A 21,877-nucleotide genomic window follows, 5' to 3' on the forward strand; every position below is an offset into this window, starting at 1 on the left:
TAGAGTACACCATTTTAGAAATCTCCTTACATAGCTACAAGATGGAAGGTAACCCCCACTCTCATGAACATAAATGAGTGACACACATGTTGTCGTCGTCATCCATGAGGGGAATCCATGGGGAATCTATGGCAGGTCTGTCTGCCATCCCTCTCTGTCATCCTGGACAAGATGTCGTGAATATCCCAGATGACAAGCATGAACCAAGCTGTAACTACAAGATATCCAGATGATGTAACTTCTCTGAAGATGTAAGCTATTGACAATTGACTGATATTTGTGTTATTTGGACATTTTCCCTGTTCCTGTGTTTTCCTTCAAGATATTAATAAACCTCTACACTGATTTATAACAAGCTGACTTCTTCCTATCGTGGATAAGGCCTACAACACGTGACATAAGTCTATCCCACAATTTCAAGGCCAGGTACGGATATTTAACAGTGGACACAAGTCTCACCGGCAAATACAAGATATTTAACAGGTTCCGTCATTATTCCACCAATTCCTGTCTGCAAACAGAGCTTGGTACAGGAAAAAATGACAAACTCAAAATTTCCAAAATTTGCTTATAAACTTGATAAACTTGTAAATGGTCTAAGTTACTCAAATATGCTAAAATTATTTCAAATATGCTTGAAACACAAAAGGAACATTTGGAAGTATATAACTACTAACTTTTTTGCCCTGTATTATTGTGTATATGTGAGATATCGCAGCTAAAAATGGAAACATTGAAAAATTTTCAAAATTTTCGGCATTTGCGAGTTTTTAAATAAATTTACGCAAGTTATATCAGTCTAATTTTACCTTCTCAGTAAAGTACAACATCTCACGAAAAAACAATATCAGAATCGCTTGGATGCGCTATACTGTTACAGAATTATTCACTGATAAAGTCACACAGGGCAAATTTCCAAAATTTGGCTTGGTCATTAAGGTCCAAAATAGGCTGGTCACTAAGGGGTTAAAGGGGTATTCCCATGTACATAATCATATCTATATATGTAGTGTCAGGGTCTGGGGTTGCTAGGTGGGGTGGCATAGACACACAAGTCCAGTTTTTTTAGTCCAAAACAAAAGTAGAGTTTATTTTCACTCAAAAATGTAGTGCAGCAACAAAAAGAAGCAATACAAAAAATAAATACCTGCCCGGCTAGGCTCTAACTAAACACAGAATAGGTTACCTCACCTAGAATAAAAGAAATCCAAAAGCCAGTAGAATCATTCAGGGCACAGCTCCAAAAATATTACCTCTGTCAGCTCTCCAGCCAAGCTCTGCCACAGTCTGCTGCTGGAGCAACTTCTTAAGCCTCCTTGACGAGGAGACTCTCTGCAGCTGAGTCGCTGCCAGAACCTCCTCAAAGTGTAGACTGGAGGGGGGTGGAATGACAGATCCCACTACCAACCTACCTGGCATTCCTAAAAATCCAGCCCAATACTGAGCATTTACCTAAATGCTCAGCAGATAAGAGTTGTCTGCTAAGAACAAACATTTCTGAAGTTTTATCATCTCACCCAGCATATATAAGTAATTAAAAATTCTGCAAAGTTTTAAAGATTTTCTCTAAGTTTCTTAGTGGTGACAGTCTGTGATCTTGATCGGTTGCCAATGGTTATGACCACCAATGTAGAAACTTTCTATGATCTGGGTTTTGTCAGGAACCCAGCTATGATTTTCTTATTGTAGCTGGGTTATCAGACAGGGACACTACATGTATGAGAAGATATTGCGGCCACAATACGGAAATCATGGCTGATTTTCTGACCTTAGAAAGTTCTTGCATTCTTGGTCGTATCCTCTGGCAACCAATCAAGACCACAAGACTGTGACCACAAGATATTTAGAGAAAACCTTTAAAACTCTGCAAAATGTTTAATTACTTATATTTGCAAAAATGTTTAAAGGGGTTGTCCCACGTCGCATACTCACCAGTCTTCGTTGTTGCAAAATCTTCTGTCTTCCGGCTTTGTTGCATCTTTCCTCACAGCTCAGCATCATCGCTGGGTGGTAAGGAGGTAAGGTGTTAAGGAACCCTCTGACAGTACAGCACTATGGACGAGTATTCTGCTTTCTCGCAGTATATAAAACTTTAAGTGCCTGAGGTCCTCTTTAAATCATCGAAACATTATTTATAAAAGTTATACCAGCTGTAGATATATAACTATAAACAGTATATACCAACATGGTCCATATCACTAAATACAAGAAGATGTACTGTATAACCTGTACCAGCTGTACATACTTAAGGTCATTATGATCTCATACAAGAACTTTCATGAAGCCAATAAGAATATAAACATTTTTATGATTATATAATAAAACAGAAATTATATGAACATTGCACAATATTTCCCCCCCCCCCCCCCTTCCCTATACACTGCATATACTTTCCATTCTTCTTCACTTTCATTAATAATATAAATCTGTACAATGTATCAGGAACAAGAGATTGCACAGATTCTGGACCTATATGAATGTGACCTCCAATGGCCAGTGGCTCCCCCCTCATTATATATATATATATATATATACACACACACACACACACACACACACACACACACACACAGTATCACAGATATACCCCCTATGCCTCAAATAATTGTATCAGAACCCATATGGGCAAGGGAGAGGATTATCTGTATTTGTGCTTAGTACAAAGTGGTTTCTTCTGTATACAGATGAGATCAGATCGCGCTTATCTTCCCTTATGACGGCTCTGGCTCACTGACTTTGGTCGCAAAACATCTTGGAAATATTCCGATGCTCCCACTGCAGTGACCCTCCAGCCAGTCTTCATTCACTGAGGGAGGAGAAAAACACAAAAGAAAAGTTCAACCAGAGAGGACACAAGACCAACCTTACCTCCGCTAGGCATTGATAGTCAGTGTCAGTAATGGTGGTTTACAGAGCTGTCCATGACACAACTGTACTCTCTGCCATGTGTATATTGGCCATACTCCACCCCCTCGTGCCTGGAATACTAATCACACTCCTACCCATTGTGTCTGGTATACTGATCGTGCTCCATTCCCTTGTATCTAATATACTGATCATGCTCCTCCCATTTGTGCCTGGTATACTGGTCATGCACCACCCCCTTGTACCCAATATAAACATCATGCTCCACTCCCTTGTGCCTGGTATACTGATCATGCCTCACCCCTTTGAGCCTGGTATACTGGTCTTGCTCCAGATCCTAATGCATTTATGGGGCTGAGCTGTAATACCATCACAACGGTGATGCAGCCATTTTTGCATTACAGGCCTTTTAAGGAATCACCAAAGCTACTGAAATTCTTGCAAGAAGTAGTTACCTTCTGAGAAGATATCGATGATGTCACCCTGTTTAAAGGGCAGATCTTCTGGTCCTTCTGCTGTGTATGTATAGATGGCTTTCATGCGGAATAGGATGGGCCTCCCCACACAATGATAGGAATCCTGCAAACAGGAGCGGTCAGTGAGCACTGTCATACTAGCAAGATTTGGGTCAAGCTTAAGGCTAAGGCCCCACATAGCAGCAAAAAAGTGCTGCGAAAAGAAAACACACCGGCAACGCATTGTGGTTTTTCCTGCAGCGCTTTTAACAGAAAGTCCTCATAAGTTTCCTCTGTGGACTTTCTGCTTTCAATATACCTATAGGAAAACTGGATATAATTAACATGTTACACTTTCCAAAACTGCAACTGTTTTGGAAACTGCAGCATGTGCACTGCTCGTATTTTTCTGAAATGTATGGATGGAATCTGCACCGCGGTTTTGGCGCCTACGCCACGTGTGGCCCAGGTCTAAAGGATTTTCCAGGATTACATTTTTCCATAGACAGCACCACAAGTGTCCACAGGTTGTATCAGGGATTGCAGTTCTATCTATTAAGTGAGTAGAGCTTAACCGTAATACCACATACAACCTGTACACAGGAGTGGTGCTGTTTTTGTAAATAAAAAAAAGCCTAGTCTAGAATTTTTTTTTACCTTACAACAAAGCATCAGTCTTTTGGTTTTGGCTTGCTTCCACATGCCCTGGAGGTCGCCGTCATCCTTCACCGATGTTAACTGTTTACCCTCAGCATCCCTGTAACTGATCAGTACATTCTCAGTTATGTACAGCCTTAGGCAATATGGAACAAAACTCTACTAACATGTACATTGTCACGCATTGCACCCCTGTAGATATTTGCACTGGATAAATTAGACTAGTGTTAATAGCCAGAGCTGTATTCATAGTTCAGCAGGCTTGTTCAGTGTCTACATAGAGCTTGCTATTGTTATTTGCAGTTTGAAAAGTTATTACATGACATGTACAAAATCACTGTCTAATAGGAGCTCAGCTAAAATGTCAGGAGTGTGTGTCAACAAGTTTGTTGATTGTTTCCACCAGCAACCGGAGATAAATACAGATTGTAATTAAATTAAAATAATGAGCGCAGCTCTGGAGTACAATACAGGATGTAACTCAGGATCAGTACAGGCTAAGTAATGTAATGTATGTACACAGTGACTGCACCAGCAGAATAGTGAGTGCAGCTCTGGAGTATAATACAGGATGTAACTCAGGATCAGTACAGGATAAGTAATGTATGTACACAGTGACTGCACCAGCAGAATAGTGAGTACAGCTCTGGAGTATAATACAGGATGCAACTCAGGATCAGTACAGGATAAGTAATGTAATGTATGTACACAGTGACTGTACCAGCAGAATAGTGAGTGCAGCTCTGGAGTATAATACAGGATGTAACTCAGGATCAGTACAGGATAAGTAATGTATGTACACAGTGACTGCACCAGCAGAATAGTGAGTACAGCTCTGGAGTATAATACAGGATGTAACTCAGGATCAGTACAGGATAAGTAATGTAATGTATGTACACAGTGACTGCACCAGCAGAATAGTGAGTGCAGCTCTGGAGTATAATACAGGATGTAACTCAGGATCAGTACAGGATAAGTAATGTATGTACACAGTGACTGCACCAGCAGAATAGTGAGTACAGCTCTGGAGTATAATACAGGATGCAACTCAGGATCAGTACAGGATAAGTAATGTAATGTATGTACACAGTGACTGTACCAGCAGAATAGTGAGTGCAGCTCTGGAGTATAATACAGGATGTAACTCAGGATCAGTACAGGATAAGTAATGTATGTACACAGTGACTGCACCAGCAGAATAGTGAGTACAGCTCTGGAGTATAATACAGGATGTAACTCAGGATCAGTACAGGATAAGTAATGTAATGTATGTACACAGTGACTGCACCAGCAGAATAGTGAGTGCAGCTCTGGAGTATAATACAGGATGTAACTCAGGATCAGTACAGGATAAGTAATGTAATGTATGTACACAGTGACTGCACCAGCAGAATAGTGAGTGCAGCTCTGGAGTATAATACAGGATTTAACTCAGGATCAGGGCTCGATTACATCTGCACCCCGATCTCCGTTTTGAAGGTTTCCGTTTCCTGCCTGAGAAACTGGACAGGAGATGGAAACCTGCAGTCAGTTTTCAAACCCATTCATTTGAATGGGTTTGGAAAGTGTCCGGTCGTGAGTGACGGTGAGCGTTTTGTACTCTCCGTGGCAAAACTGTTTTTTTTTTTTTTAACCGGACACAAAGTTAGACATGCAGGACATTGTGTCCGGTTAAATAAAAAAAAAACCCAAAAAAACGGTTTCGACGCTGAGAGCACAAAACTGGCACTCATGGCCGGACACGGTCTGTCAGGTTTCCGTCTTCTGTCGGCAGAAGATGGAAACTTAAAAACGTAGATCGGGCGCTGGTGTGAACCCAGCGTAAGTAATGTAATATATGTACACAGTGACTGTACTAGCAGAATAGTGAGTACAGCTCTGGAGTATAATACAGGATATAATTCAGGATCAGTACAGGAAAAGTAATGTCATATACATATACAGTGAGTAAATTAAACATAACACTGGATATTTAATGATGTACCTAAGATTGACGTTCATCTCTTCCCCTTGCTGTTTAATTTTATTCCTTAGGAGGCGCCGTAACTCCTGGTAGGTGATGTTCTTGTTCACGGACATATCTACAGTGAACTCAGTATGCACCTGTAGATTGATCACATCTTCCTCCAGGGGTAACGCCACTTCATATACATTTTCTTTGTCTGTCTGTATCAGGAATAAAATGTTACAGTGGATTCAGGATGTAAATGGATTAGAAACAGGGTCTGACTTTATTTTCTAAGAAACAGCACCATCCGTGTCCATAGGCTGCTAATGGTATTGTAGTTCAGGCCTATCTAGGTGTTTGCTTTTACCATCTACATGTATACCTGGATGCATCCCTGCTCTACTGTTATAGGACCTGTAGATGTTGAATATGTTTCCTAGCAGTAAATAATATAAGCTGAGATGACTCTTCACCTTTGTGACTTCCTGATGGACGGGTGCACAGCTCTGCAGTGTGACAGCCATTTCTACTCTCTGGAGAGGTCTTTGCGGATCAGCAGTCTTGATCAGTATAGGTTCGGTCGTCACAATTTGTCCAGCATGGACAGACACATCCACTAACTGGTTTTCTCTGGGATGGACACTCTGTGATATCTCTGCTTTGTTTTCATCATGGACAGTTATGGCCATCACTTGGTCTTCTTTCAGAGGTGCTCCTGGATCTTCTCTTTTTGGGTACTAAGTAAGGAGGACAAGTTTTAACAAGATACAAGATCCCATAGTAGCATCATATTTCCTCCAGGACCTATAAATACCTCATAGCGACTTTTTGGGTCAGCCATAGGCCGTGGTGGTACGTGCTGCGATGGTAGTGGATTACCTACAATAGACATATTATATAATACATGAGATCACTGGTTGTTGTTTTTGCTCTTCTACAGACACTTGGGCAAATATTAGGACACCCCCCCTCCATCTCCCAAACTAGGGAATTTTTCCAGGATATGAAATGTGTTTGCCATAACAAAGGGGGAATTTGCGCTCATTAAATAGACCCCATAGTGCTATTTGGGGGATTCTGCCAAAAGATAGCATGCATACTGCTTGTGCCACCTCTTGGAATAGTGAGAGGGACTAGATTTCCCGAGGCTTATTCACAGAACCTTAGATTTCAAATGAATTTAAGAGGCAGGATACAAGCCATGACACTAGTTCTGACTGCAGTGCGGTCTACTAGCCACCCACCCCAAATCATCAACATATCAAGTGGGTTCTCTATGATGCTCAGATGCACCCACCGTGATGTAGAAGTGTACCCCAAAAGCCCATATAGTCATTTAAAATCTAAATATTGGCTCAGTTCTGGACTTCTTAACTTTCCCCAGAAAATTCTGCCCTGTGATTACCTGCAGTTTTTGCATTGGGTCTAGTAGGCGGCAACTTCATGGGAGGCAGAGGAATCCCATTATTAATTTTCTGTTAAAAAAATATAATAAATAAAATATCTGAAATGGACTCCTTCAAGTTATTAGAAGTATGGCTGACTTCTTCCAAAAACAGCGCCACATCAGTCCATGGGTTGTGTTTAGTATTGCAACTTCTGAAGTAAATGGGGCTCAACTGCAATGCCACCCACAATCTGTGCCCAGTTGCTGCACCATTTTTGGAAGAAAGCAGTCATGTTTTTCAAATCGTGACAACCCCTTGTTGTCAGGGAGAATGCGACGTGATGTAATTACCTTCATATCCACCTTAGGTGCGTCGACTGGTTCCAAAATATTGGTTGGAATGAGAATTTTCTATGGAAAAGATACAAAGATTGTTATAAAGCTTCATAAAGATGGGTTGTCACTACCCCGCCCACTACATGAACAATATATTTTCATGTATTTGTCACCTACTTGCCCGTCGTGTATCGCTGTCGCCCAATCGCCATGTTTGCTCAACATGAACAAGATGCTGTTGGCCTTCACCGTCACTTCCCCTGAGTTTTCGGGGTAATAATGGACCATGACACGGTAGTATCCAGTATCCCGACCTCTGTGAAGGTCACAGAACATCAATGGCCATAGGTTAGATCTCTACTGTCTGAAAAATCTTAATTCTAAGTGCTAAGGAACAAATCATGAAGAACTTACATCATGGCCTCCAGGCATGGTTGGTAAAATCCCGGTTTCTGCAGAGAAGAGATTAACAAAAAGCTGTCTACTTTATAACAATAGAAGTCTAATAATCCAGCGGTCAGATTTTCTGGATTAGCAGATGATGTATTTGAGTGAATTATGTTCAGCGTTTTAAGTCTTAGGTTATATATAGGTTCTTGGGTCGAAGACATACCTGAGGGCGGAGGGGCTCGAATCCGCTGTACTGGTCATTGGGAACCACAGATGAGATGACCTGGAAGGAAATTATGGAAATTTATGGTAATGGAAATGTAATACACAGATGGGTTGGATCTCACAGTGACTAAGGGGACAAACAAAGAGATTTCACTTTATGAAACGGTCCTGAAAGCTTTGGACGTTCCACACGCCACCTCGGTACCCACAGCATTGGCCTGGCTTGTCTTCGTAGTCAATCTCCACAATGGGTAGACTGATCATTTGGGCATAAGAGGTCATTGCCAGTTCGATTGAAGATTTTAGTAAAGGGGTATTCCTAAAACAGGCATTTACGACATTGGAGTCTCATGTCCCAATTTGCCTTCAAGCCTTGGTGGAAACCAACTGTAATGTGCAGAAGAGATGGAGGCAAGTGGATGCCGCTTGGGTGCTCTCTGTGATCCAAAATATTACAGTTTTGACTATCTTGGCTCTAGGGGTTGGTAAGGGGTCCATGAACTATAATGCCCAAAATCCCAGACCACTCTAAGCCCACCGAAGAACAAGGTTTAACATCTTCTCTGAGTGGAGTTAGACTTTACTGCCTTCTTTTTGCAGTCATGGCATATAAATTTATAAGTGTATACAACACATTTAGACCTACTGACTAAGAGAACCTAGCTTCCAGGATGCGTGGGTTGGCCTCAGATATTTATAGACTTGGGTTGAGTCATTTCAGATGTCACAACCTTTACTCACCTTAGGTTTGCCCAGAAAATCTTTGGAGATCAGCTGCTCCACTTCCTGCTTTCGAGGCCTGAAAATCTCCCCATCCGGTAAGTGGATTGGCTGTAGCAGATGTTGGCTCTGCAGGAAGAACACACAATCCGAGGTGGGGTCATCTCCAGGATATCGATTGTATAACGTATATTAGTCCTAGGATCTATGCACAAGAAACAGTGTAGGGTGCGACATGGACTTTTCGTGCCTTCACAATCTTTATATATGACCACCCTCCTGCTTCCATGCCTAATAGGGTAGTACAGAGATTTAAAGGGACTCGGTAAGGCCTCTGTTTCAGGGCAGCATAAGATAGCAGGGTTTGAATGGTGGAAGAGCAGAAGCCATAGACTTTCCCTATGATTGGGGGGGGGGGGGGGAGAGCAGGACTCACAGGCTTTCCCTATGAGTGAGGGGGGAGCAGGACTCACAGGCTTTCCCTATGAGTGAGGGGGGAGCAGGACTCACAGGCTTTCCCTATGAGTGAGGGGGGAGCAGGACTCACAGGCTTTCCCTATGAGTGAGGGGGGAGCAGGACTCACAGGCTTTCCCTATGAGTGAGGGGGGAGCAGGACTCACAGGCTTTCCCTATGAGTGAGGGGGGAGCAGGACTCACAGGCTTTCCCTATGAGTGAGGGGGGAGCAGGACTCACAGGCTTTCCCCATGAGTGAGGGGGGAGCAGGACTCACAGGCTTTCCCCATGAGTGAGGGGGGAGCAGGACTCACAGGCTTTCCCCATGAGTGAGGGGGGGAGCAGGACTCACAGGCTTTCCCCATGAGTGAGGGGGGAGCAGGACTCACAGGCTTTCCCCATGAGTGAGGGGGGAGCAGGACTCACAGGTTCTCTCTATGACTAGGGGGGTGAGCAGTACCTGCAGGATTTCTCTAGGAGTATGGGGCGAGAGCTGGACTCACAAGGGTTGTGAATTATTAGAGAAGTATTTCTGAGTTTTCATAAAACAGCACTACCCCTGTCCAGAGGTTGTATGTGGTATTGCAGCTCAACCTATTCACATCCATGGAGCTCAGTTGCAATACCACATACAACCCATGAACAGGTGTGGTGCTGTTGCTAGAAAATAAAAGCAGTCAGTTTTTTTCAAATCCTGCTCAGCATAATGCAAAAAAAATCATAAACTCCACTTACCTGTATCTGAGCCTGGGCACCTATTAACTTGGCACTTCTGGTTTCCCCTGGCATCCATTGGATGGCCTCACTGATCTTCCGCTCGGCAGTCTCCCAATCACCCAGATAACAGAGTATAACTGCTGTGTTATATAGCACCTGCACAAAAAACAACAGGGTTATCGGCAAAGGCCATGTCATAGTAAAGGGGTAGGCAACCTTCGGTGCTCCAGCTGTGGTAAAACGACAACTCCCAGCATGCATACTTGCTCTGCAGTTCTTGGAACTCCCATGGAAGTGACCTGAGCATGTTGGGGGTTGTAGTTTCACAGCAGCTGGAGTGCCGAAGGTTGCTGATCCCTATCATAGAACATTGGCCACAGCCTCAGTGCTGACCCCTAAAGGTCAGTCTGGGTATTTCTAAATAAATGTAATCTATTGAGATGCCACATACCTCCCAGGCGTGAAGCAGGTGCTGTAGACCCAGCTGTTTGTAGTCTATGACGCTGTTGTTCCTAAGCTGGGCCATCGCCAAGTGGCAGTCACCCAAGGCCTTATCATACCTGGCAGAGGAGAGAATATGGGATATGTCAGTGAACCTAGCAGAAGCCTACATCAGTACTGAGTTGGTGGACACTAACTGCACCAACATTAGCACAAGTGACCCCATTGTATGGCCTAGAGTCCAGTAATAATTTACCATATTAGACCATTACTAATAGTGCAAATCCTTGCAATTTCTTCTCAAATACTCGCAAATTGGAAGTGCTTACTAAAGTAATACATGTACTGACCTCTCCAGCTTAAAATACACATAGCTTCTTTGGAAGAAACCAATAGCCAAGCATTGGTCCTTGGTAACAGACTGGTTGTATGCCTGCAGGGGAGACATAGGGGTTAAATACGCCAGAGTTCATGTATAGAATTCTACCTATCTTTAGACCAAAAAAAAAAAACATCAACCTGCACTTTTACCAGAAATCAGCACCATTTTGGGAAAAATCTCTTTAATGGGGTTGTGCCAGATCGAAGAATTAAATGTAGTCAGGAGGGGAAGGCTAGAAAATAAGCTAGGATTCATACTTACCTGCATCCTCCTCTGTGGTCCTGCACTGGACCAGCAGTCATCCTACCCCCTCTGTATACTGCTAAATACTTCAACAGTGACTTCACATTGACATGGCCGCTGCAGCCAAACTCCCCTCTAAGCAGTATACATGTAAGAGCCGTGTTGGGCTGCTGCAAGAGGTGTAACATGAAGCTCTAATACAAACTCTGTAATGGGCCCCACCTATCTTCTGCCATTTACAATTGTTGTTAGTTTTATGCGACAAAGGGACGCTTGGGGGCCCCTCTGGGTCTAGGGCCTGGTAGCAGCTGCTACCTCTGCACCCTCTATAACTAATTTGTCTTGTCTTTTTTGTAACTCTGCACTGTGCATTTCCTCTGTTATTCTTCCTGGAAACGTATGACTTAATTGACAACTAGATGTCACATTCCCGTTATTAAAGGGGGGTCTTACACAATCTTAAACTTCTTAGCCAGCACTGACACTGTGTAGGGATATGCCTTATTGGCAAATAAACGGTTAACTTACCCATATATTTCCAGGAGGAATAACAGAGGATGCAAAGTTCTAAGAAAATATGTATCAGAATTGCAATTTTATTAGAATACAAGTAGATGTATAGACCCATGAATGTCTATGGGAGAATGCACAGAACCTTGTGTCTCTGAAGGTGGAGCCCCCTTGAACTCTTGCCAGACCTAATGTCTCTGATTGAGAACAGGGTCTCTAGTAGAACTTGTACTGTACGTCACGTACACAGCTCATTCCATATCATTATATCTCCAGGATCAGTTTATATAGGAACTGTTTAGAAGTGTTTCACTGGGACAGACATGAGTGTGAGATATTCCGTTCACTTCCTTGTCTCAGGGCGACACATTCATCTGTCCCTTATAACAAGCAGGTCCCGTAGTCAATATTAACATAGCAATCCGCCTGACTCACTGAACAACTAGTTTCGTGTACATTCTGCCATTTCCTAATATACTTTATTTTTCAATCCACCACATTTTCAAGAGTTTTGCTTGCTGTTAGGGAAAGGAAACTTTACCAAAACTACAAAAGTTAATATTTGTGATTTTTATCATGCTTATAAACTTTATTTTTGCTTTTTATGTGCAGTCCTCTGGGAGACTTGCTTGTAAAATACACCTTGCTCCTTCTGTATATTGGGGGACAGAGGGAGTCTCCTGTCTAACTGCAGAATGTTAGGGGTTAAAAGGTTTGTCTGGGATTACAAAAAATGACCTGTAGTCAGAAGGGGAGGGCTAGAAAGTAGATATATATTCATATATTCATACCCTTTGTTCCTGCGCTGGGCCGGCCATCACCTCCGCCAATCTGTATACAGTAGTAACATCACAATGTCAGGACCACTGTGGCCAAGCACCCCTCTGCGCTGAATACTGGAGCTGTCCCATCAATGTGATGTAACCACTGCAGCCGCTCTATATACAAGCAGAGCTGATGGCCGGCCCAGTGCAGGAACAGATGGGAGGATGGAGGCAAGTATGAATACATATCTACGGTACTTTCTAGCCCTCCTGACTACATGTGATTTTATTTATTTTTTTTACTTACTGAATAGGCAGACACTTGTATCTTTCACAATTTACAATTTGCAATTTCTTAACTCATCAACATAATCCAGGAATGGATTGCTTCTTGCTGTTTTTTTTTTTTACATTAAGAATTTTATTTAGGTTTTTTTTTTTTAAGAACAAAAAACAAATTAAACATAGTACTTACAGAAGCGGTACATAAAGTGGGACAAGGGAATGGAGGGGAGGGTTGGGAAGAACAAGGATCATCAAGCAGGCAGTAGGGGGAATCAAAAAGGGGAGGAGGGTAATAATAGCTCTGACGCAGTAGAGTCAAATACTAACACCAAAACCGAAAACAAAGGCAAATATGCATAAATAAGAGAAAGACGAAAAAGTGAGAGTAGGAAGAGGGAGACTAAAGGTCAAGAGCACTTGACAACTGTGTGCAGGGGCCACTATGGGACAGAATACTGTGTGCAGGGGCCACTATGGGGGATAATACTGTGTGCAGGGGCCACTATGGGGGATAATACTGTGTGCAGGGGCCACTATGGGGGATAATACTGTGTGCAGGGGCCACTATGGGGGATAATACTGTGTGCAGGGGCCACTATGGGGGATAATACTGTGTGCAGGGGCCACTATGGGGGATAATACTGTGTGCAGGGGCCACTATGGGGGATAATACTGTGTGCAGGGGCCACTATGGGGGATAATACTGTGTGCAGGGGCCACTATGGGGGATAATACTGTGTGCAGGGGCCACTATGGGGGATAATACTGTGTGCAGGGGCCACTATGGGGGATAATACTGTGTGCAGGGGCCACTATGGGGGATAATACTGTGTGCAGGGGCCACTATGGGGGATAATACTGTGTGCAGGGGCCACTATGGGGGATAATACTGTGTGCAGGGGCCACTATGGGGGATAATACTGTGTGCAGGGGCCACTATGGGGGATAATACTGTGTGCAGGGGCCACTATGGGGGATAATACTGTGTGCAGGGGCCACTATGGGGGATAATACTGTGTGCAGGGGCCACTATGGGGGATAATACTGTGTGCAGGGGCCACTATGGGGGATAATACTGTGTGCAGGGGCCACTATGGGGGATAATACTGTGTGCAGGGGCCACTATGGGGGATAATACTGTGTGCAGGGGCCACTATGGGGGATAATACTGTGTGCAGGGGCCACTATGGGGGATAATACTGTGTGCAGGGGCCACTATGGGGGATAATACTGTGTGCAGGGGCCACTATGGGGCATAATACTGTGTGCAGGGGCCACTATGGGGCATAATACTGTGTGCAGGGGCCACTATGGGGCATAATACTGTGTGCAGGGGCCACTATGGGGCATAATACTGTGTGCAGGGGCCACTATGGGGCATAATACTGTGTGCAGGGGCCACTATGGGGCATAATACTGTGTGCAGGGGCCACTATGGGGCATAATACTGTGTGCAGGGGCCACTATGGGGCATAATACTGTGTGCAGGGGCCACTATGGGGCATAATACTGTGTGCAGGGGCCACTATGGGGCATAATACTGTGTGCAGGGGCCACTATGGGGCATAATACTGTGTGCAGGGGCCACTATGGGGGATAATACTGTGTGCAGGGGCCACTATGGGGGATAATACTGTGTGCAGGGGCCACTATGGGGGATAATAGAGCACACAGGAATGCGTAGGAGGGGGGTCGGTCGAGGTCTTCGGAGTCAGTCTGGGGGGGGGGGGGGGGGTGGCATGTCAAAATGTCGTCACGGGGCCCCGCCATTCCTAGTTACGCCACTGGTATACAGGCATGTCAAATGTCAGGATGGGGTTAATTAATCATAATCATTGTTTGCAACCTCTGAATATTCACTGACAACAAGCAGAGATCTTAAACATGTAAGTAATCAAGGCATAAAGTCTATGAGAAAGTTGCTGAATTTTTGATTGCTTACTTATTATAAGAGTTTCCCATTAATAACAGGATAGGGTTAGGTATCTGATCTCTGGGGTCTGATTACTGGGACCTCAAAAAATTACGAGTGTCCCATGTGAATGTAGCAGTGCTGTGTATGACCTGCCACTGCTTTATGCACATCTACTTGCAGAATAGTGCTCACTGCCAATCTCATAGTAGTCAATGGAGCAATGGTCGACCATGTATACCACCCCTCTATTCACATAGGATACCCCAATCTCATAATCAGTGGTGGTCCTAGCAGTCAGACCCCCAGCAATGATATACTTAACCATATCCCATGGATAGGGGATAAGTGGTATTAGCGGGAAATCCCTTTAAGCTTCGTTTTCACAGTGGAGAGCCCCCTTACAAGAGACATCTTTCTCCAGAATGACTTTTTTGGGCGCCAGACATAAGATTTGTGAGTCCATACCTGAAGAGCGTTCTGGAAATCTTCTCTTAGGAGATGAATGCAACCAATGTTGAACCAGATCTTTGAAGGAGGATCTTCAATGCTGGTGAAATTGTTTAAGGCAGAGTCCAAGTCTTTCTTCTCTGCAGCTAGGACGCCTTCATGCCAGCATTTCACCAGATCTTTGTAATGCATCTTGATCTAGGACAGCACAACCTGGGGAAACCACAGAAGATATAGGGTCAGGTAGACACAGGACAAGGCAGGTGCAGGTAGGAGACGTGAGCTGTCTATCAGGAAGTTGGTGTGGTGTCCCTCCCTCAGATTCCTGCCCTCTTTCTGAGCAGACATAATGACAGAGCAGTCTCTTACATTCCTGATTTGCATCATTGTGAAGCAATAGGCACCTGCTTGTTTACCTAGAAAGACGTCTTTGTGTCCACGCTTCTTCCTCCAAACCTTCCCTGTAGATAATAATCTTATAGTAGAGCCATGTTGTAAAACTTGTAGAAGAACAATTCTCTGTATCTTCACAATTTCAAAGACAGGCTGCTCAATTTAAAGGGAGTATCTGGATTAGAAAACCCATTGTGTTTATAGAAGAGAGGGTCAACCCTTTACATGCTCCGTCAAAACTTGGGGCATAAAGGGGTACAAAGAACTTATCTGTTAGGGAATAGCAGATGATAATTCCCCAGAAGCTGCTGGTGAACCCTGGAGGGAGGGGCACAAGGGACAGTGAGCCCTAAACTGAAGCCCCCCACTTTCCCTTCCTATTGCCAGACCCTATCCTAGGTGATAGGCGACAACCACGAGGACAAACCCTCCCTGAATACGTGAAACACAAAACGCAGACAAGACGCACAACAACAAAGGGAGGTCAGCTAGCCAGGGTTCAGTAACAAGAGAGCGATGCAGTGCCAAATCGGAGTCAAGAGAATAGTCAGTAGGAAGCCAGAGGTCAAGGATAAGCATACAAGTAAATAACAGCAAGCGATACCAGAAAGCAAGGGCAATAACCAGCACCAGTGTGACTGTGAGCCAAGACTAAATAGGGAAGGAAGAACCCGCCCAGAACCTGACAGGAAGAAAAGCTGTCAATCACAGGCAAGACAGATTAACCACTTAATGAACAGAGGTAACCTTGGCAGAAGACGGGTGTGGTGCAAATCCAATTAAGGACAGAGCCGTGTTCACACAGTGCAACTAAAAACCTTAAGCAAATTGTCAAACTGCACACGCCTCCGGCGCCGCAGCATGCGAGCAGAGGGTGGCGCAGAGGCCCGAACAGGCAGAGATGTTACATTATCACTGTATTATCTCTGTGTACGATGACATCACTGTGTGTATTATCCCTGCATACCTCCCAACTTTCAATAGATAAAAAGAGGGACAGAATGCACGGCGCGCTATGCAGATTTAACCACCCCCACTTCTATGTTGACTCCTCCCCTTTGCATCCATTTTTCCATGTGCCCCAACACAGTTTAACTCTCCTACAGTCACCCTAACATTATATGCCCCCACATTAGAATGCTCCTCTTCAATTGCCCCACAGTACGAAGTCCCTCTCCTAGTGTCCCGGTTTAAACTGGGGAAAACTAGAGGGGGACATTAAACTGGAGCAGAAAACGTATAAGAATGAGCAGTCTATATACAGATGTGTATCAGTACAGGGCAAGGACCAGTGTAAGGGGCAGGTAACCCTGAGTAAAAGGCGGCCATACACCTTAGATGGCAATCAGTAAAACCACAAAACTTCTTGACTTTTCCATACACATGCATACTGGGCTCATGCTAGAGTGTATCTGTTGTCAATGACCTTACCAGCAACATTAGTAATACAGATTACACTATAGGGATTAGTAATACGTTTTTGCCCTTTGGGGCTTTTTCTCTATCTGCTACATTCTTGTATTTTTTTTTTAGGTTAGGGGTTTTGGTCTCACTTACCATTGACTGATGGATTTTGATGGACATCTACTGTGACAGTGTGTGTACTCCAGTTGCCACCAGCAGACAGTATCAGGGAGTAATTCCCAGAGTCGTTCAGTTGCAGGTTGTGCAGTAACAATGAGGCATTCAGAGGATAGAACTGCACTCGGCCTGTATACTTGGGGTATATCGTGAGATCTCCTGTGGACCAGGTAGGAAATCCTTGAGGATTGATGGAGCAGTTGTTAACCCTGTAATATATGATGGCCCAGTCCTCTATTCTCCATCTTATTGTATAGAAGGAGATGCTGGGTCTTATAGTATACGACGTCTCCAAGAATAAAGACTGACCAACCTCGCCATTCACCTGGTCACCAACAGTATAAATTGCCATTCCTGATGAAGAATCTGCAACAAGAAAATATCCAGGAAATGTTCTATCTATCTATGTAGTGACCAGCTGATTTTTTTTCCTCTTTTTGATACTTACTAGACAGAATGAGGACGATGGTGATGATGCAGGTAAAACCTTTCATATTCATGGTGAACGAAGTACCTATGCACTCTCCACAGCGGTCAATAGTAGGTCGAAAATGCAGCGTGTCAGCCTCATCTCAGAGTTCAGAGTGGTCAGGAAATCTAACTATTTTTGTATAGTTGAGAAAAGAAGCCCCTCCACCACATCCTAAAGTGACATGACCGGGGTGACAGAAAGAACACACAACATCTCCGACTGTACTACAGACAGAAGGTCCACATGGCGAACTCACTTATACTAAACAGTCCATCCCCACTGCCTTATTTTTACAACAATTTTGCCTTCCTTGTGTCAAAATTCAAGGTCTAAAAAGACCATGGACATCTAGTGTTGTTTGGGGTTTATGTTAACCCCTAATTGCGCAAAGTCTTCATCCTCTATGGAACTTTCTCGTCATGTACAGGAGAAGACATAGATATAACTTCTCCAGTGTACCATATGAAAGGGTTATACAGGGGGACAGTTCATGTAGCAATACTTGAACAACACATAAAAAGGTTGGCCTACACCTCCATGGTAGTGCAATGGTACACCCATCTATTGTATGTGAATACATTCATTATTTGTCAAGATGAACTGTAAGCTTTTACATTGGGAGATTATCTGGGGTTCCTGGATTAACCAAAGACATGGACCCTCGCTTCATAACTCCGATAAGTAGTCCACAAGAATTGATTGATGTCACCAGTTCTAGCCAGTTCGGTGAGGCAGTGATCTCACTAGTCCCTGTCTCTTGTGAACCAGTGATGTCACCAGTTCTAACCTCCTGGAAAATAGTGACATCACCAGTTCTAGCCACCCATGAGGCAGCGATGACACCAGTCCCAGTCTTCTGTAAAGCCGTGATGTCACCAGTTCTAGCTTCCCATGTGGTAGTGATATCACCAGTTCTAGTTTCCCATGAGGCAGTGATGTCACCAGTTCTAGTTTCCCATGAGGCAGTGATGTCACCAGTCCCAATCTTCTGTAAAACAGCGATGTCCCCAGTTCTAGCTTCCCATGGGGTAGTGATATCATCCATACCAGCCTCATCCTTTTCTAACACTATGGGTTCATGAGGGGGCTCAGTACTGGTGGGTTGGGAAGGGGGGGGGGCTTGTTGGTTTTTATTTTGCTAATAACATCAAACAAAGTGCAAAATCAAATACACAATAAAAAAAACACAAATGTATATTTCACATGGGCTCTAAAAGGACAGTGACTGCCCCTAAAAGCCCTTACTACACAAGGACTGCTCAGAAAACAAAACTCAAAAATTTGCCAGGAAATAATAATAATAATAATAATAATAATTTAATTTATATAGCGCCAACATATTCCACAGCATTTTACAAATCATAGGGGACATGTAGAGACAATATAAGAAAATTATGAACATGTCAAGAAATAGTAGTGAGGTCCTACGCTCACAAGAGCTTACAATCTATGAGGAGATAGGGGGATAAGAGCTCAGAGGACTTGTTTGGTACAATGCTGCCATTTGGTAATAAATAAGGTGAAGCTGTATGAGCTGTCACCAGCCAATGAAAAAGGGGAATTTGCTCCTAGCGCCTCCTATTGGATGGAGCTGCCTATTGATAATACCTGGTTGTCAAATAATCCTAAGGGCATCATCTGGTATAGGGAGTTACCTTCCAATAGGCTATGGTGCTGGGAGCAAATTCCTGTCAGTGCATCGCTGATGCCATAACCTATTGAACTGTATAAGAACTGCAAAGAATTATGTGAGGAATCAAAAGTTTGGAAAATCAAGTCCCCTAGTGGGACTAAGAAGTATTGCAAAATTGGTTCCCTGAAAGTCCCCCCATCATTATTTTTATTTATTATTTTTTTAATAAAAGAACCCAAAAGAGACAAGGTAGCATGGCAAAGACACATAGAGGCACTACAGTGTTACATAAACACGACATTAACAGACAACAGAAGAGGGAAGGGGGGAGGGCGATGGGTAGGCCCAAATAAATCCATATGAACTAGATCAAGCAAGTGTATGTGTGGTACTAAAAGGGAATTGTAGAGGCAATAGGCCTATGGAAACCAAATGTATTAGTACCAATGTTTCCAGGTAGACAGGAGATTGGAACGAAATGGGAGTCCTCAACTGCAGAGCTCCTCAAATCTGTAAAACTGATCGACCTTTTCCTTCCACTGGGGAATGGAAGGGGGGTCGGTCTCACGCCACCGAAGAGGGATCAGTAGCTTAGCTGCTTAGATTGACCAGGTGATAAGGCACGATCGTCTGGGAGAAAAGTTGGGAGAGGACGCATAAAGTACGATGGTTTCAGATCGTAGCTTCTATTTAACATGACAAATGGACTTAATCTCTCTCTTGATCGCCTCCCAGAAGGGACTTATTTTGGGACATGTGACTCCCCCTTTCCCCCATGACACTGAGAGATTATGCTAGGCAGACTTTTATGCCTGGAGGGAACATCCCCCCATTACACAGATATATGTCTGGATGGGAGCAGGGGCGTAATGATCGTGGTCACAGGGATGCGACTGCAACCACGCCTGGAAAGCATGTAATACTGTCCTAGTATTGTTTACATGCCGGGCGCTGCTCAGTCACCATATTCTTGATAACTGCAGTTGTGGATACTAAATCTGTACCCCTTTCAAGTATCTGAGATATCGCTTCAGCGCCTGTAATTGCCACTATCAAGAATTCGCTCTAGGAGGGGGTAGGGGACAAAAGTCTGCACATGGGCCCACAAGAATTTAGCTATGCCACTGAATGGGAGCAAGCCTTGGGCTATATATACAGTACAGACCAAAAGTTTGGCACACCTTCTCATTCAAAGAGTTTTCTGTATTTTAATGACTATGAAAATTGTAGATTCACACTGAAGGCATCAAAACTATGAATTATCACGTGTGGAATTATATACTTAACAAAAAAGTGTGAAACAACTGAAAATCTGTCTTATATTCTTGGTTCTTCAAAGTAGCCAGCTTTTGCTTTGATTACTGCTTTGCACACTCTTGGCATTCTCTTGATGAGCTTCAGGAGGTAGTCACCGGACATGGTTTTCACTTCACAGGTGTGCCCTGTCAGGTTTAATAAGTGGGATTTCTTGCCTTATAAATGGGGTTGGGACCATCAGTTGTGTTGTGCAGAAGTCAGGTGGATACACAGCTGATAGTTCTACTGAATAGACTGTTAGAATTTGTATTATGGCAAGAAAAAAGCAGCTAAGTAAAGAAAAATGAGTGGTCATCATTACTTTAAGAAATGAAGGTTAGTCACTCCGAAAAGTTGGGAAAACTTTGAAAGTGTCCCCAAGTGCAGTTGCAAAAACCATCAAGCGCTACAAAGAAACTGGCTCACATGAGGACGACCCCAGGAAAGGAAGACCAAGAGTCACCTCTGCTGCGGAGGATAAGTTCATCCGAATCACCAGCCTCAAAAATCGCAGGTTAACAGCAGCTCAGATTAGAGACCAGGTCAATGCCACACAGAGTTCTAGCAGCAGACACATCTCTACAACAACTGTTAAGAGGAGACTTTGTGCAGCAGGCCTTCATGGTAAAATAGCTGCTAGAAAACCACTGCTAAGGACAGGCAACAAGCAGAAGAGACTTGTTTGGGCTAAAGAACACAAGGAATGGACATTAGACCAGTGGAAATCTGTGCTTTGGTCTGATGAGTCCAAATTTGAGATCTTTGGTTCCAACCACCGTGTCTTTGTGTGACGCATAAAAGGTGAACGGATGGACTGTACATGCCTGGTTCCCACCGTGAAGCATGGAGGAGGAGGTGTGATGGTGTGGGGGTGCTTTGCTGATTGCACTGTTGGGGATTTATTCAAAATTGAAGGCATACTGAACCAGCATGGCTACCACAACATCTTGCAGCAGCATGCTATTCCATCCGGTGTGCGTTTAGTTGGACCATCATTTATTTTTCAACAGGACAATGACCCCAAACACCTCCAGGCTGTGTAAGGGCTATTTGACCAAGAAGGAGAGTGATGGAGTGCTACGCCCGATGACCTGGCCTCCACAGTCACCAGTCCTGAGCACAATCGAGATGGTTTGGGGTGAGCTGGACCGCAGAGTGAAGGCAAAAGGGGCAACAAGTGCTAAGCATCTCTGGGAACTCCTTCAAGACTGTTGGAAGACCATTTCAGGTGACTACCGCTTGAAGCTCATCAAGAGAATGCCAAGAGTGTGCAAAGTAGGAATCAAAGCAATATAAGACATACAGTCCTATGAAAAAGTTTGGGCACCCCTATTAATCTTAATCATTTTTAGTTCTAAAT

General features: G+C 43.8%; 1 protein-coding gene across 1 annotated transcript; it reads right to left on the reverse strand.

The window, feature by feature from the left end:
• Window positions 1-2,592: 2,592 nt before the first annotated feature.
• Window positions 2,593-15,420, reverse strand: NOXA1 (NADPH oxidase activator 1). Its single transcript, XM_075260648.1, has 16 exons — window positions 15,161-15,420; window positions 10,947-11,029; window positions 10,607-10,715; window positions 10,174-10,311; window positions 9,005-9,112; window positions 8,262-8,321; window positions 8,063-8,100; window positions 7,826-7,964; window positions 7,664-7,723; window positions 7,331-7,400; window positions 6,740-6,804; window positions 6,399-6,662; window positions 5,962-6,143; window positions 3,978-4,083; window positions 3,321-3,444; window positions 2,593-2,806 (listed from the first exon to the last, which is right to left on the reverse strand). Exons 1-16 carry the CDS (start codon window positions 15,332-15,334, stop codon window positions 2,712-2,714), a joined length of 1,815 nt encoding a protein of 604 aa, XP_075116749.1. The 5' UTR covers window positions 15,335-15,420; the 3' UTR covers window positions 2,593-2,711.
• Window positions 15,421-21,877: the final 6,457 nt, after the last annotated feature.

The sequence above is a fragment of the Leptodactylus fuscus genome, chromosome 11, assembly GCF_031893055.1.
Source record: "Leptodactylus fuscus isolate aLepFus1 chromosome 11, aLepFus1.hap2, whole genome shotgun sequence".
NCBI classification, from domain to species: Eukaryota; Metazoa; Chordata; class Amphibia; order Anura; family Leptodactylidae; genus Leptodactylus; species Leptodactylus fuscus.